Consider the following 16,688-nt stretch of genomic DNA (forward strand, 5'->3'; position numbering starts at 1 on the left):
ACCTGGCTTCCCTGGCGTGTCTATTTACGTATGCCCCACGGAATAACGCGGGTAATCTGCATTTTGGCTGACCGACTTCCATACGACTAAATTTGCCGTCAAGTTCTCGGTGAGGCAAAAAGATGAGGATCTCGCTGGCGCGCGTGTACGTTCAGACCACTTGCTCGCGAACAGAAACCATGAAACTAGAGGAGAGAACTTGATGGGACTATTTTATTGATGAGACTACGAACTGATTGGAACAAAGTGCGTTAATGAACCGTGCAATTAAGGTTAATAAGGTTATGACACGGAGAACCAAGTAAAACTTGAGCAAACTGTAAAGTACACTGTTCCGCGGAAGTTTAAATGGTGAAGCTTGTAGTTACTGGAATAAATGTCCTAGAAGCGAGAAAGAAATTCGATATACAATTTGATTGACACTTGACCAAAATTTTAGGTACAAACAGGAGCAAACTACATGGATAAGTTACTACTTGTAATTAACTTTACGTACGCAAGAAGATAGTAAGAATCGGTACACAGGTTGGAAGTACTAGTAACACGATCAAAATTGGATTCCATCACCTTGCACGGAATGACATTGGCAAAAATAAAAATATTCTAAACGAAACCATCCGAAATTTAAGTTTTGAGAACATCCGTAGGACTTTTGGGACGGACGTTTCCAGAACATCCGAAATTTAAATCTTACGAACGTCCTAGGGATGTTCAAAATGGACGTAGGACATTCGGATATAAACTGGACATGAAACGGACGTCCTTAGGATGTACGGTGCTGTCTGGGGAGTCTCACCACGGAAAGATGTTCGAAAGACATTCGCCACAGACGGGAGGAGAGATCGGTGGATTCCAGCGCTGGGCGACGACGAGGTCGACGAGTGCGTGCCCGTAAAATCGAGCCCGTGGTTTTTCCGACTTTAGGTCGACGGTAGTGTCGACGAACTATTGATTTCCCCCGACTACCTAGACAGCGCGCCCCAGCACGCCCCGTACGATTTCCACGGAGCGAGAATTCCCGTGCGTCGAGGAGCCGCCGTTGAACCTGCGGTTTCTAGCACCAGAAGACCGTCAAGAAAGCAGAAGTTATTAATCTTCACGAAACCACGATCGTTTCGAAGAAATTACATAACCGTGAATGCCGTAAACGGAATATCGAAAATTCATGATCACCGTAAGGAATGTTTTTTTTTTTTTATTTACTATTTCGATGTTATTTCTCTTTATTTAGCTGTTTTATATTTTAAATAAATACTAATATTGTTATAATGGTTATGGTGGGAGACAATTTGTACAGCCAAGGATAACCGTAAACTGAGATCCCTTTTGCGGGTTTGGCCGAACTGGTGTCCCCGGTCCCAGAATCATACTTATCACTTCAACAATTTCCACATTTTCGGAAGTAGTGCACGGGGAAAATTAGGTCTTATAGTACTTTATAAGTTTTCCGGGTATCGTCCAAAAATACCTTGAAAAATATGCAATTTTTGAGGTATCTATTAAAATTAACATATTTCTCTTAAAAAGGCTTAAAGGGTGGCAGCCCTTCTTGGAATGCTCCAAAAAAGGCCCCGTTAGAAACAAATATGGTCCCAGGTGTATGGAACTCAACCGAATTTACACGGTGCCATTGTGCACAAATGTGGCGTATATACAAGGCGTTTCAACTTAGGCTCCTTTTATGAGATAGACGACCGGTGCTGGGCGCCAAGGCGCTTGGATCAATAAGGCAGCAACCTTGCAATTCGCTACCGGTGCGGCGACGAAACTTTCGGTTTTAACAGTGACGCAGAAAGAACCGCCCGCGCTACAATGGCGCAGAGTTGGGCAGAATTTTATTCGAATAACACATACATATTTCTAGTAAATAGCTCTAAGAGCGTCATTCTCACCTTTGAATGAGATTGAATAATTTGTTTGCCAGGTAACTTTCAAGAAAGATTATTTTATTATAAAAATTGGAATTTCGACGTTTCATCGATAAACATTGGCGGAATACTTGTTTTTATCTTTTATTCGTTATTCGAAACTCTTTATCTAGATAATGAATTTACCGATTCCTGTAGTGACGATCATAAGAGAGATTTAAATGGCGAACATAATAACAGAAACAAGTATGTTTTGATAGTGAAGTAGAATCTACAAACAAAATATGCATTTTATTTGTTCAGAATGAAAGTGAGCATAGTTCCGTGATTCATTTCCGAACACAATGTCCAAAGTTTCTTCAAATATTACATAGAGACTAGTTCATTCATGATCCTCCGCAATGAGTGGTGGGATCAAGGAGACAATTGTGTGCACATAAAAGCAAACTGAAAATTGGTAATGACATGTTTATTACGTGGTGCTTCGTTTTCGAGAAAACTAAATCTGACAGTAACCCCAAGTTGCGTGTCTCGGAGCATGTCTATTATTCGCAGTTTCTGCTTGTAATACACAGTCGGCGGTACGTTACGATCGGTTTCCATTGACATTGCAACCTTTCAACGGTCGATTTTGTATCAAAATATTTTGGAAAATGGTTAATTCCGTAATATATCAGTGTCTAAACATTAACGCAAATGGAAATAGTTAACAAATGAATAGGCACACCCAAGCTGAATAATATGTAAACTCACACTGCTAAAGAATATTTCAATTTTCTCGAAATAAAATACAGTAAAGTAATGTTATTGCACATATTCGATTAGTGTTTTGTGCATGCCACTCATCTCGGGACATATATAATTATTTGTATTCAATTCTACCCTAAATGTTTTTAAAAATTCACATTTTTATATGTTACCTTATGAAAACAACGATTCCATGAAACTGAGAGAGTTATTTGCGATGCGATTACAATGTTTATTCAAGTTAGTCATATGTAATTCTTGCTATATGTTTAATGAAAGATATACACGTGTCGGTTCCATTTATCGGAACTTTAGACTCTAAAGATTGGAGCGTGTAATCACAAGCATTGACAGCGCACGAATAGTATAAAAGTAAATAATTTTTATTTCGTGTATCTTCTTACAATTCAATGCAATATCATCTATAAATACTAGAATAATTCCTAACAAATGAATTATGTGTTACAATGTCGCTCGAGTAAATAACCCTTCCGGCATGGCTATCGATCGGAAGTTCACTGACTTTGCGCTCTATACGCAACTTCATGCGGACCCGTAATTCGTCTATAAATTGTTTTATTCGTAAAAGAATGGAATTTATTTGTAAGTATTTTGTATGTCTACATGACACGTCCACGTTTTCTATTCTTCACTATTTTTGTCTCACGGATCAGACGTTACAATTAAAAAACGCTAACCGAACTTGACATTTGCCACAATATTCATACAGTTATCTGAGAAATTATTGTTCAAACAGAACTTTCAAATATGTCTAATTATATTAACACAAATAAAATAAATAATCAAATTATATAATATAGCAACAATAAAAATATGTAGTTCCGTTTTAGAAACTTATATTGCTATTAAAATCACTGTAAATAACAATTTAAATAAATGTTCAAATATTCTATTAAGTTTACTCCATAAAATCAACCAACTCTCATATGAAATATTTTTTCGCCTTTCCAATAGTTAGAGAAATAACAGCATGAATAAACCGAACATACTTTACATTTACGTAGAATGTACTCTAATGGAGCTTATCCCGTTTATTTAATAAGTAATAAAAACGATTATCACCGCGAATTATATTAAAATCGAACTTCGAAAATCATCTCACGAGACTGCATTATAATTATTACAATAACTCAATTTAACCCCCGTACAGTGTTCAGATCAATTTGACTTACAAGTCATATTTAACTTTCAATATTCTTTTTATCGTATAAACATTAAAATAAATTTGAATATGGATAAAAAAATATATTACCGCACTCATGTTTCTTGCAGTAAATATACTGTACAAAACAAAAAATATAGAACTACAAACAGATCGTTTGAAGGCTCACTATAATCGTAAATAGAAACTAAAGAATCCATAATATTATCTTGACAAAAATGGGCGTGTACCGATACTTCTTTCGACCAATGTAAACGCGGCTACTATGTGTACGGAACGCAATACGAAGACAACTCCGTATATTGGATAAACTAATAGGTACGCAGAAACGCGGGCAAAATCGATGCAACAGCACACAGCTTCCGTGGAAACGCCGCTTGTAGCCGCAAGATTCGGGCGGTATCGAATTCAGTGATACACATTGCATTCACCCGTGATAATCTCAAAGCCCCAGTGATGTTTACCCCTGTTTATACGTACACGGAGACATTTACCGGCACCGATTACTTCGCTGCCATACTGAAATCTATTCTCTTTTCAGCGATACTAATTATCAAGACGATTGGTATCAACTTTCTGATTTTTCTTATTCAAACAGATGGTTACCCCAAAGGTAGACGCACCTTTACTTGTGTAACCTTCGCAAACAGGTTGATAACCTATTTTCTGATCATTCAATTCACGAATATTCTCACAGACCTTTTGATACTAGACCGAGAACGTGTGTATCATCACCACGAAGATGATTTTTCAATGAAACGGGAAGTACATACACGGGCAACGATACCACGATGAGATTATCGATTCGACAAGAATGAATATTACGTGAATTCTTTGTTTGTCGTTTCATTTAAGACTTATTTTTAATAGAAAGATTCGGTATCGATCGAACGACACCAAGTGTAATTTCCAGTCGTATCAACGGACGCAGCACGTAACAATAGGGACAAGCCGGGTCTCATTCCCAAATTCGCTCCACCTTCAACACGCCCGTACAATCTATTCCTACGCAATTTATTTACACGACGGACGCTCGATCAGTAAGGGAAACACGAGCCTCTCGCGGAAGCTAGATGATCAACGATAAAAATAAAGAAGATCGGCAAACTGACCTGCAGGTGGATAGGCACTTTCTTCACCGGCGTGCTCATCTTTGAACCGATCGAGTCTGCCTTGCCCCGCGGGGATAAAGAAAAAACGGTTCACACAACACGAGAATCGTAAACTTTTGCCGTGACGTGCGCCCTAAGGTTCGCGAACACTGTGTTCTCTTGTTCACAGGGAAAAAAACTCGTTCTCTCACACGAAGTTCCTCTCAACAGAGATCAAAATGCACAAGACCGAATCAAATCGAGCAATCGACTGCGACTGACGCTACGTGTGCGCGTCGCGCTACGGTGGTAAATTTTCCCCACTACTTTTCGTGGCGCCGGCAACGGCCAGGGGGAGGGGGTCATCCCCACTGAAGATGGCTCGTCACATGTCCTGCGAGTACGAACGACCTATCCTGACGTGTGAATCGCAGAGTTCGCAGAATTCAGATCGCCACCAACCAGATCCTAATTGTCGGGCAAAATGAGAAGCTGTCATTTTTTACTCACAAATAACATCTTTTTACTATGGTCGGAAATTATATATTTCTTTGATCGTATATCGTATTGAATTACTTGTCGCGGTGGTGACTAATTATCGGTACTGCTAATTTATAGCAAAAAAAAAAACAATCGATTTTGTAAACGGTAAGTTTTACGGTCTTGTAAATATAATTAGCAAATTTCTTCATGAACTATATGAACTAACTGTATTATATGCACTAAACAAAAATAGGGACTGTACGACACAGAAATTACACATAGAAGCAACAATAGAAAACATCGATTTACGTATCACATCTGAGTAATTTATATAATCCAAATTATAGTAACTCTTTAATAAATAATAAATAAATACTTTCCAAGTTACACAAATTAATCCTGAAGTCCTGAAATAATCCTAGATATCTTAAACTAATTTACGATTGTTTAATTCGTTTTATGGGCATACGTTTTCTGAAAGTTTTTACTAAATCGGAACTCATAGAATCGGAAAAAATATAATCTTCACATAACTTAAAATGCATAGTATGTATACACATGAAAAAAATGTTACATTTATTTGCTACGTAATAATTCTGTTGTCTGTAATTAACTTTGTAAAGTTAAACAACAAAGTCAGAAAATGGCTAATGCCAAAGACAAATACACTCAGAATTCATATTTTATCGGTAACGTCGGGTATTGATATTAAAATGGTACAAGGGCTACGTAGCCCCGAAGTGTGGGACAGAATAAAGCATTGGATGATAAGTCTATTCTATACCTATGTGTTGCTATACCTAGAACACCATTTATGTATTATACATATACACCTAATGTAATAAGCATGGACATAGAGTCTTTCAAAATATTACCGCAAAAAATCTCATTGTTTACTATAAAATGAACATTAGCAATGATTCTTTAACACGTCTCATGAATTTTTTAATTTCACTTTGTCATAACATCAGTTGTAAAGATCGTGTGTATTCCCGCCGAAATATTGCATCGCCATTTTCGTCGTAAACATGGCTATACGTTTACACCTGAAACACGATGTATCCGAAACGAAAGAAAATATATTGCATTTAATGCCGTGCAAAATTCATGGCAATGAATCTGCAAATGTTTCATCCTATTTTACACCTTACATTCGAAAAGTTGACAATGAACGTAAGTTTGTTGTATTTAAATTTGTCTTTATCATACCTTATTACTTAACAGAGAAAATAACATTTCTACGAGCGCAATTGTTTCAAGATGTGTAAATTAAAGAAACTTTAATACACTGTAATGCTTGTACAATGCTTAAACTTTTAGATACGATATTCCTATAACTAATTTTAGGTTAAATTAACGTATCCTCTTTTTATACTAAGATTACAATTCTTCATTTCGTGGATATCCCCTTCATGGAAGAAAGGTGACAATACCTTCTGGATATAAGGGTGTCACATTTCTTGAACACAAGAAACCTGAAGTAGAAAATGTGGAACGAAATTTATATTCCACAGGAACATTTTCATACTTTACCTATTGGAACTATGATAAAATCCCATCTAAGAATGATGCTTTAGCAGCAGCAATTGATTGGATTGACATAGCTGAAGCAGTAGGTATCAAATGCTAATTGAACAAGGTATTTTTAATTATTTGATATATTTTTTGTTTTAGCTACATTCTACAGAATCATAATTGAAATAATAACATTTAACAACCAAAATGCAAGACAGTCTTGTTACGTAATTAAATTAAAACTATTTTTGTATTTTCTTTTAAAGAGAAATAATAATAAATATTTTGTATATTTCATGTATATTATAGTTTATTAACCATATTTTACGTCATGAGCATATATTCTTGTCATACATAACAGACATCTTATAATTCCTTATGAAATATGTAAACATCGCAAATGATCTTTGGTTTAATTAGGAAAGCTGTTTGAAAAGTGTGCAGTCTTTTATAGGATAAACAGTATATTCGTAATTTATTTTCTTATTTTTGTAAATATATAAAATTTTGCAATAAAGGTGTTAAGCATATATCATCTTTTTAATACAGAAGATTTTTCCTTGTTATGCATGGTACTGCTAAGTATATTATATATCTATATATACTTTTTAATACTGTTTCTTTATGTTACCAAAGAAATAGTAATATTAAATATCAAATTAGAATTAGAGACATTAAATTAATATTGAATGCAGAACAATCTTTAATAAAAGTTGTGTTCACGTGATATTACGCACAGCTACTTGCATGTGGTCATGTTTGTATAAAATTTATATAAAATGCATTTCTTGAAACTATGTAAAGTACATTGGCAGTCCTATGAATTTGTAATGATTACTTCTAAGAAATATTGCATACATGCATAGTTCCTACAGACATTTTTTTATATATGCATATCTTTATATATATATATATGTATATAAAAGTTAATATAATTTTGTTCTCATGTACAATGGCAGTGTTATAAGGTAAAGCAACTTTTTTCCTCTTACACCATAAAACGATCAATATACTGAAAAAGTAAAAATATTCAGAGATGGCTATTACTGATATAATATGTATGTATGGCATATTAATTCAAAAACAATAATAAATATTCTTGACGTATGAAAATAAATAAATTAAATTATAAATGTTTCGGAAAAGTATAGTACTATTGGTTGATAAGTATCTATGTAGATACATAGTTAATAAATATTCTACTATAAAATATGTTCTTATTCCTAAAAGTCTTCTGATCAGCCTACAAAACCTATTTACAACTGTATTTTGTTTCTAATACACAGCTAATCTAAAAATAGGTCCACCATATATCACTTCACTTTAGTTTAGCAAAAGCACCCTAATATTTGTTTATAAAATTAAAATGTAAATTTATGATATTCTGTGATACTACCAAAAAAAAACAATAAATAAGATTTCTGCCTACCATTTGAGAAGTCATTTTTAAAAGAACTGTCTTACATACTTACTTCTATCCCATGTTAAGGTATTATAAATTCTGTCTGTATAGTTACTAAAACTACGAGTACACAATAAATACTTTGCGATTTTTCCTACTATTGCACGGTTTTCATTTTGTACCCTGATTTTTAGGTGTTCCTTTATCATATTTAAAATTACCTAATTAAATCAACAAGCATATCGTAGTCTCAAATACTCTTTCACTTAATTGACAAACTGTTATAAAAATTGTTTGGCAATGAATGTGGTGCGTTTTTAAATGCAAAATTTCTTAACATAAAATACATAAACCTCTTCATATTGTCCATAATGACAATTTTCGTATAACTCTGTTGGAGTCACCATTTAATGAAATAATCAAACACTATATAACTATACCATCAGAACGTTTTGTAATACTACTAATTTAATATAAATAGACAAGATTAGTTATATAGTCTCATTATCACATAAAATGTCAACAAAAGTCATTCAAATTTCAATCATTCAGCTTAGACTTAATTATACTGTACATTTACGAAATTTGTGCGTTTTTAAACTGCTACATAAAAAGTACTTTAACTTTCATAATTCTTTATGAAAATGTGCCTAACTCGTTTGCTTGTTCTTGGTGGTATTTGTTTTGGTCTTGTTGCTGCTTAATAAAAGCACTCAATCTGTTAAGTAAGAACTGTTTATCATGACCTTCTAGTACCAACTGATTCTTTAAAACTGTGACCATGTGCTGATTTGCTACTGATACTGCATAATAATAATACAAAAATAAAATAAGAACAACAAAGGCTGGCACACCAAATCCAGAAGTACTAACAAAATATAAAATCGACTGAAGCCAATTAGGAAACTGAGAGAATGTTAAAATGAGCAAAGCCCACACTGATTTAAAACCTCTGAATGGACCACAAGACTTTGATGGCAGTATTTCTGCAATGGTGTAGCCGACTGGAGCTGCAGATAGAATGAAAGAAATGAACAAAATGAACATGAAAAGTGAAATTGATTTACTTGCTCTATAAATTTTACTTGATGGTGTACTGTTTACTAAACAGGCAAACTTCTTGATATAAAACAGCAGAAAAGTACCAATTACAGCAACGAATGGTAATAACGGTGCAAAGAAACAACCAAGCCAACATATTGTTTGTAAATAAACAACATCTAGCACATGCTTAGATAAATCAAATTCTTGTTCTCCGAAAAAACGTAGCACTTTGTTTTCTGTGTGTTTTGCTATTAAAGATCTAGGAAAATTAATGAAAAATGTCATGACAAACTGGAGAAAAATATCAGTTATATAGAGTTTAAAAAATTGTTGTCCCACGAACGTTTCCCAGCATAATGGTCTACGACTACTGGTACATTCGTTGTCCAATACCTCAATTACAATTAGTCTGTAAAATGATGTAAGTAATACAGCTAGAGAAGAAAATCGTAGAAATATAGTCCTGAAAAGTGTTATGCGCACAACGAACAATGGACTATAATTTTCCAAAGTGACCAAGTAGCGAAATAAAAACGGTACTGTCAGATTTAAAACAACAATGCAAATATATGGAAGAAACTCCAAGAATAACATAATGATGCCATTCAACGATATATACCCTATATCGTAGCTTTGAACCGATTGGTGTGAGATATGATCGAAGGAAAATTCAAATACATAGTAAATGAATGCACCGCAACCGCACAATATAGCTGCAACAATTAAATTAATAAATAGACGCATGAAAAAGAATTTTGTTTTCTCCTCCCTCGTTCGATTTTGCCTTTCTTCTTCCAATCTTTCGGTTTCTAAAAATCCTTTCATTTCATTGTATAATGCTTTATGCTTTATAGTGGCAGACTTTTCATTATGTATACAATAATCCCAACCACCGAAAACTAAATTGCAGTACTGATAGAATTGACCTTCATTTTCAACGACCCTCTGCTTGAAACCTTTGGCCGCTGTCTTAACAATCGCTACCAAGCTAAATATAAACACACTAATAGTTGCACAAATGTAAGATAATGGTAAGTTATAAAATATGCCAGAAACGTCGTAAGACATACGAGTGTATGCACCATAAAACAATGCAGTGTATTCTAAAATACCAATGCCTTGTACAAAGCCAGTTATACTGTTGCTTTCTTGAGTTATATTCCAATATAACTCTGAACAGCAAGATATGCTGTGACTACTATTAGAATTTTCACATGACTCCTCCCCTGGCACATTAATTAATATTGCAGGTAAAATAATAAATAAGAACATAAGTGAGAATAAGAGAATATTCAGATACATTAACCACTTGATGAATAAAAAGTATGATACTATTCCCATTCCAAAGTTTCCTCCAATTGTTTTCAAACTATCATTCCATAGTTCCATTTTTGAGTATGCTTCCTTCATTCTTATACGAAATTGTTGCCAAGCTTTTCTTCGTTGCCACTTCAATTGCTCAAAACCTTGTAATCTTAATTTTGTAGCACTCTGAAATATATAAATGTATGTATGTAATATATACATGTACAAATTTATATATTTGCATTAAAAATTCAACTTCTCTATTAACATTATTGATAACAACTTTGCATGACATACTTGTAACTGATTTTTTAATTGTATTTTTTGTGTCATGCATATGGGCATTGCTTTGATCTGCATTATTTCTTCCCAAGTACGTTCTTCATTAGATAAATTCTCAGATAAATCAGGCAACATAGACACTGCTGCATCATGAATATTTGTTGACATACGCCTTGATGTAGTTGTGCCACGTGATCTTGTACTAGTCCTTCTTCTCAATGTTGTTTTTGTGTCATTACGTATTCGTTTGGCAGTAGCTATAACACATACACAATAACTTGACTTATGTATAACTTTTTCAATATACAATGCTTATTTAGAATACAGGCACCACCTATTATTTTGTGTATTTAATGATTTACTTTCATTCGTATGCATGATTTACATTTCTATGGTTCAGAATAAAATATCTGTATATGATTATTTTGTAATTTCCTTTTATTCCATCTAATATCTTATCTGCATCGATAAGATAACATTGTCTTTTCTAAATATAACACATATAATGGTTACTAGGTCAATACAACGAAACTAGTCAGGTCCTATTTCTATATATACACTACATTGTTTTTTAACATGTATTATAGAGCATGATACGTTCAAACAAAATAAATGTTAGAAACAAAAGACGAATATGTTGGAACATGAAGTTCTAGAAGTAGCACCTGTATTTTAAATATATACCCAATATACAAAAACTTACCAACACGAGATTTTTTACTTGGTAATAAAGTAGCTATATGAGAAGGATCCCTTTGTAATGCTTGCTGTAAATCAGCTTCAATGGCTGCTGGATAACGTTCCTGATAGAATTCTGCGCCTGCCTCTTCCCATCCTTGTCCTCTATCACAAGCACGTTTCTTCCTTTCTCCACCTGACATCTTTCTTCTTTATCAGTAATTGCAATTTATATAAGTAACTTCCTTTGAAAACCTAGTATGTAAAGTACAAATTATTTTTCGATACGTTTGCTAAAAAATCAACTATATAGACATTTACTTTATACAAAATCTTTGTTTATGGTGTTAATTACCAAAGTGCATAAAGAAACTTTTAATTAATTATTCTACAAAGTAACGTTAGAAACAAATTATACATCTTCATGTCCGTCAATACTCACCTGAGATAATCACTCAATCAAGTATCTTGCAAATGTGTCATTTCTCGAGGGAATGTTACTTCCTTTTATATTGACCGATAAGAGGTCTGATAAAAAAATAACGCTTTGATGGAAAAGCACTGACGTTTATATAGAATTTTAATGACAGATCGTACCCGTTTTGTAAACTATGACGTATTGCGCGAAATGTTTAAGTAGATATGCAATATGCATATTAGACCGCATCAAGCTTAATATTCCCGCCTAGCAGAACTTTTGATTCTTGAGAATAGATAAACCATGGTAAATGAAATGATTCGTCAGAAAAAACACTTACTGGCATTTTGTTTTCTCATATATCAAAAATTCGCTGTATTCACTAATAGACGGCTGATAAGTAGAACACTGAACATGAACTAAAAAAAGTATAGATGGTACTCCTCTACATCCTAGTTACAAAGGACATCAGAAGATTATTTTCCGATAAATTTTCTTACCATATCCCTTCGGATTTTAATTTTGATTCATCTAATTAAGAAATATAAATTCATAGAAGAAATTGTGCAGGTATTCTCAGAAAATTCATATAGCAGGTAAGCCCAAAACTACTAATAATATGTAATCATAATATGTATATATTTACTAACATATTTTATACAATTCAATTGAATCAATTAATTTTATATTATCAAATACAAAACATTGTTGAGTTTAGGAAAGTTCATTTCCATTATACAGAAAAATGAATATTTACAAGATTCAAATACAAATACATGACAAAGTCAATGTTATAAATATATAAATAATGACTGTTTCAATGTCTACAAGTAATTCAAATATATATTGAAAATAACATAAAAACTTCTAATTTATTTAAAAACTAAACTTAATATTCCTAATTTATATCGCATATTATAACTTACATCGCACATTGCATTTGAAGATGTTATGTAAAATATATAAACAAGAAAGCGTAAATTTATATAGATCATTGATACTGATTATTATGCTTGTTTAATGTAAACTGATGTAAGAACGTGATGTAAGAATGGTATTTTAGGAATAGCATTTTAGTATTGGCGTCCTTTTCTGCTTCCACCTCTATTGTATCCACCACGTTGATAGTTATCTGTACTAGAATTATTTCCTTGATTCCATCCTCCCTGAACTCTATTCCCCCTACTTCCGCTACCACCACCTGCATCTCCTCTTTGATACTGTTGTCCACCTTTATCAAATTGTTGAGCAGAATCTGTATTACTTGTATAGCAATATCGGTGATCATACCCTGATTAGAGTTCGTGACAATTAGACTGCCGACGTTTACGCAAAATTACAATTTTAGGCATTAATATCTACGAAACAAAATTGCACAGAACTTTCTTTCTACTACTAGAGGTTTTAATATGTTAACAATAACACATAAATACTATTAAATTTTACTTGAATCTTATTTCACTACGTTTTGCAAGTCAGGAGATGCTATAAACATCTACAGTCTAGTGATAATCAATAGTTTGGTCAAAATGATATATTATTTATAATATTCCCTCCAGACCTCTTACCTGCATCTCTGTTGTCTCCACTATAACTATCATTTCCTCCATATCCTCCACTTTGATTTCCTCCATATGCTCCTCCTTGAGTCTTTCCATACCCACCACCTTGTCCTCCTCCATATCCACCACTTTGACCTCCTCCGTATCCACCACTTTGACCTCCTCCGTATCCACCACTTTGACCTCCTCCGTATCCACCACTTTGACCACCTCCGTATCCACCACTTTGACCTCCTCTGTATCCACCACTTTGACCTCCTCCATATCCACCACTTTGACCTCCTCCATATCCACCACTTTGACCTCCTCCATATCCACCACTTTGACCTCCTCCGTATCCTCCCCCTTGACCTCCTCCATATCCTCCTCCTCGTTTCCCCCCATACTCCCCTGCTTGTCCACCAAATCCACTATTGTTGGTAGAATAGTTAGAACCATAAGACCCACCATCTGCATATCCACTATTGCCCGGACCTCTGTAGCCACCTCCGCGACCTCCGCGACCTCCGCGACCTCCACTAAATTAAAAACAATGTGAACTTATATATTTGCTTTAAATCATTTTGTGTATGATTATTTATTAATATTGACTAACCCAGACGTTGAAGGTCCTGCTACTCTGTCTTTTTGCCATGGTGGCATTTCAGGCGGTGGTGGCTCCTGTTCATACGCTCTATTGAATTGATGTCACTTTTAGTATTTTTTCTAACACTTGCATTGCTTGTTTTTTCAATTAATGCTATGTCATCTCTGACTGCTAGCAAGTCGGCAAATGTAATATCAGGCTCTGCGCTTAAAAATTTCCTAGTTTCTTCGTACCGTTTATTTAGCTCAGCTTCTCGAGTCTTTACCCTATCCGACCACTATGTACAGAAATATAAATCACTTATTTTTGAGCATTATTAAGTTTCAATAATTTCAGTGTATTTAATTGAGGCTACTTATTTATACTGACCAAAAAAGATTGTACTGTTACATCTAATCGTTTGAGTAACATATCGCGTCGCATTCTATATTCGTCTTGCAATTCCTGTTGAATGTGTTCTAAATCTTTCCATTCTTTTTCTGTAAAGTCTTTAGTAATTAATGGCTGACCTATAAGCTCAGGTGGAACTGTTTTTAGTACATCTTTCAACTTATTCTCTAGTCTTGCAAATAATTTCTCAGGAGTAATATCATCTGGTGGTTTTTCAAAATTTAATGCTACTAAGAGATCTTTCAAGTCTTTAGCTGTATCACTTTCTTCCTATATTGGAGACATAAAAATTGTGAGGATTTCATAATAATTATATTATTTTAGCCCTTATTTTGTAGTAAAAACTTACAACATGAACATCCACGGAAGTTGAAGTTTTATGTCGTTTAGATTCTATCAATCTGGAAGCCATCAATTCTGCTCCCAAAAAATCTAACAAAATATACCTATCTTGTTGAGTTGACAATCTTGAGTTAATATTACCTGACATTAGTCTCTCATTTAGACATCCTAATTCCTTAAGAAAACAGCTTAATTCTAATAAGAAAGAACTAGAATCATCTGATGACACTATTGGATGGATAGTTTCATCCATATCATTGAGTATTGCTATTTCATCTGCCAGCCATGCAACAAGTTTTGTAAATTCTGGCGACTTTGGGCCTAGTTTTAAGGCTTCCATATATTTATTGGAATCTATCAACTCCCCATTGTACCTAATAACATGAAATTTTAATAAATACTAGGACTATTAAAGTAAATACTAAAAATATTGAATTGAAAAACAATTTTAAATTATATTTATTAACTTCGAATGTTTCACATAAAGCTAATAAATTTATCTAACCGATAATTTTTCTATAAATCAAGTTGTATCAACACTTTACATTATAACCTCTAACCGCTTACCCGAGTTTCTGTATTCTTTCCAATAACTTGATTTCCATTTTAGTAAAACCTTTCATTAACAGAAAAATTTAGCCATTACTGGTTATAAAATTTACTGACAAAGTATAAATAAAACGTACTTACAACGAAACCGGCAATAAACTAAACACAAATTATAATAGTATCTCTCCCTGCAGTATGTACTGTCAGAGGTCAGAGAGTAGATTTTTTTACCTACGCGGATCATAATAATACGTGGCAAGTGACAACAGATGTCGTATCCCAAATATGAAATGAAGAAATGATGCATGTTGTACTTTTAAATTTAATAAGCTTCCAATGCCACATTAAATTATGTATTACTGTATTTGTTTAAAAATAGAATATATGAATTAAAGCAATAAATTATACATACATAAAAATATATAATTTATAAATCCGCACTGGGAAAAGTGAAATAAATAAGTTTAGACCATGATTATAAAAGTAAAAATATGTAGATTTTTAGTGTATTACATGTATCATACTTACAGAGTTAATCTTAAAATAATTAACATTACAATTATTATATACAAATACAGAGATAGCAAAACAATCGTGGCAAGTACTGTTCTTAAAGTTACTTTAGGAGCAATGATTGCCATTTGGATAAAATAATTTATTAATACTGGCATAACTTTAAATGTCAATGACTCCTATTTACCACTGCCAGTAGTTTTGCTTTTATATATTTCCAGTATTATACAATATTGTTTATTTATACAATGTTAATTAATCATGACAATATGATATAATGTTCCATCTTACAAACATTAAATTTTACACCTGTATTTAAGTACATGGACAAGATAGAGAAAAACTTAGTTTTCTTATATTGTCAGTTAAAGAATAAACTGAGACAAATTTATTTATATATTTTGAGTTAACAAATCATAAAATTAAATACTTTACTAATGCCACTGGCATAAAATTGAAAAGACAATTTTATAATCTAATACACTAGTGTGTCCAATGCTTCAATACCTTGCACTTTTATAATATGATTGAAAACGGAAGTGGTTTTAAAAATATCTTTTAGAAAATATTTCAACAATTTTCTGTAAAATGAAATAAAATTTATGTACACAAGTATCTATGAGATATCTTTAGGTATAATTGTGCACATCAGAATCCAGCTTACAAAACTCTATTTCACTGGCAAATTGTACATTTAGTTGGATGTACACACATAAATATTATTTCTAAT

General features: G+C 33.2%; 4 protein-coding genes across 5 annotated transcripts in view; 1 reads left to right on the plus strand and 3 right to left on the minus strand.

The window, feature by feature from the left end:
- Nucleotides 1-5,155, minus strand: part of LOC107188058 (dihydropyrimidinase) — a 30,736-nt gene extending 25,581 nt beyond the window's left edge. For both annotated transcript variants that reach the window (XM_015576306.1, XM_015576297.1), the window contains exon 1: nucleotides 4,911-5,155. In XM_015576306.1, the coding sequence (XP_015431792.1) occupies nucleotides 4,911-4,949 (39 nt within the window). In that variant the 5' untranslated portion in view covers nucleotides 4,950-5,155. The remainder of the gene's footprint in view (nucleotides 1-4,910) is intronic.
- Nucleotides 5,156-6,399: 1,244 nt separating this feature from the next.
- On the plus strand, nucleotides 6,400-7,169 carry LOC107188572 (ribonuclease H2 subunit C). The gene is made up of 3 exons (XM_015576885.1): nucleotides 6,400-6,545; nucleotides 6,752-6,984; nucleotides 7,047-7,169. Exons 1-3 carry the CDS (start codon nucleotides 6,401-6,403, stop codon nucleotides 7,065-7,067), a joined length of 399 nt encoding a protein of 132 aa, XP_015432371.1. The 5' UTR covers nucleotide 6,400; the 3' UTR covers nucleotides 7,068-7,169.
- A 1,756-nt stretch (nucleotides 7,170-8,925) lies between these two features.
- On the minus strand, nucleotides 8,926-11,821 carry LOC107188161 (transmembrane channel-like protein 7). The gene is made up of 3 exons (XM_015576413.1): nucleotides 11,624-11,821; nucleotides 10,936-11,177; nucleotides 8,926-10,824 (listed from the first exon to the last, which is right to left on the minus strand). Exons 1-3 carry the CDS (start codon nucleotides 11,799-11,801, stop codon nucleotides 8,926-8,928), a joined length of 2,319 nt encoding a protein of 772 aa, XP_015431899.1. The 5' UTR covers nucleotides 11,802-11,821.
- A 1,212-nt stretch (nucleotides 11,822-13,033) lies between these two features.
- LOC107188172 (protein FAM98A-like) lies at nucleotides 13,034-15,638 on the minus strand. The gene is given in 8 exon segments (XM_015576423.1): nucleotides 13,034-13,247; nucleotides 13,585-14,096; nucleotides 14,174-14,255; nucleotides 14,258-14,441; nucleotides 14,534-14,824; nucleotides 14,904-15,270; nucleotides 15,464-15,512; nucleotides 15,587-15,638. Coding segments are annotated over 7 exon segments (1,632 nt in total). The 5' UTR covers nucleotides 15,502-15,512; nucleotides 15,587-15,638; the 3' UTR covers nucleotides 13,034-13,089.
- Between the last annotated feature and the right edge of the window lie 1,050 nt (nucleotides 15,639-16,688).

This window comes from Dufourea novaeangliae, unplaced genomic scaffold, assembly GCF_001272555.1.
Source record: "Dufourea novaeangliae isolate 0120121106 unplaced genomic scaffold, ASM127255v1 scaffold16, whole genome shotgun sequence".
Lineage (NCBI taxonomy): Eukaryota > Metazoa > Arthropoda > Insecta > Hymenoptera > Halictidae > Dufourea > Dufourea novaeangliae.

Excerpts from the sequence above, each read along its gene's own strand:
- LOC107188161 (XM_015576413.1), bottom strand. The coding sequence starts at position 11,801 with ATGTCAGGTGGAGAAAGGAAGAAACGTGCTTGTGATAGAGGACAAGGA. Across the intron at positions 11,178-11,623 it reads AAGTAAAAAATCTCGTGTTG|CTACTGCCAAACGAATACGT; the intron begins GTAAGTTTTTGT and ends TATGTGTTATAG. Across the intron at positions 10,825-10,935 it reads AATTAAAAAATCAGTTACAA|AGTGCTACAAAATTAAGATT; the intron begins GTATGTCATGCA and ends TATATATTTCAG.
- LOC107188572 (XM_015576885.1), top strand. The coding sequence starts at position 6,401 with ATGGCTATACGTTTACACCTGAAACACGATGTATCCGAAACGAAAGAA. Across the intron at positions 6,546-6,751 it reads TCGAAAAGTTGACAATGAAC|ATTACAATTCTTCATTTCGT; the intron begins GTAAGTTTGTTG and ends TTTTATACTAAG. Across the intron at positions 6,985-7,046 it reads GGATTGACATAGCTGAAGCA|CTACATTCTACAGAATCATA; the intron begins GTAGGTATCAAA and ends TTTTTGTTTTAG.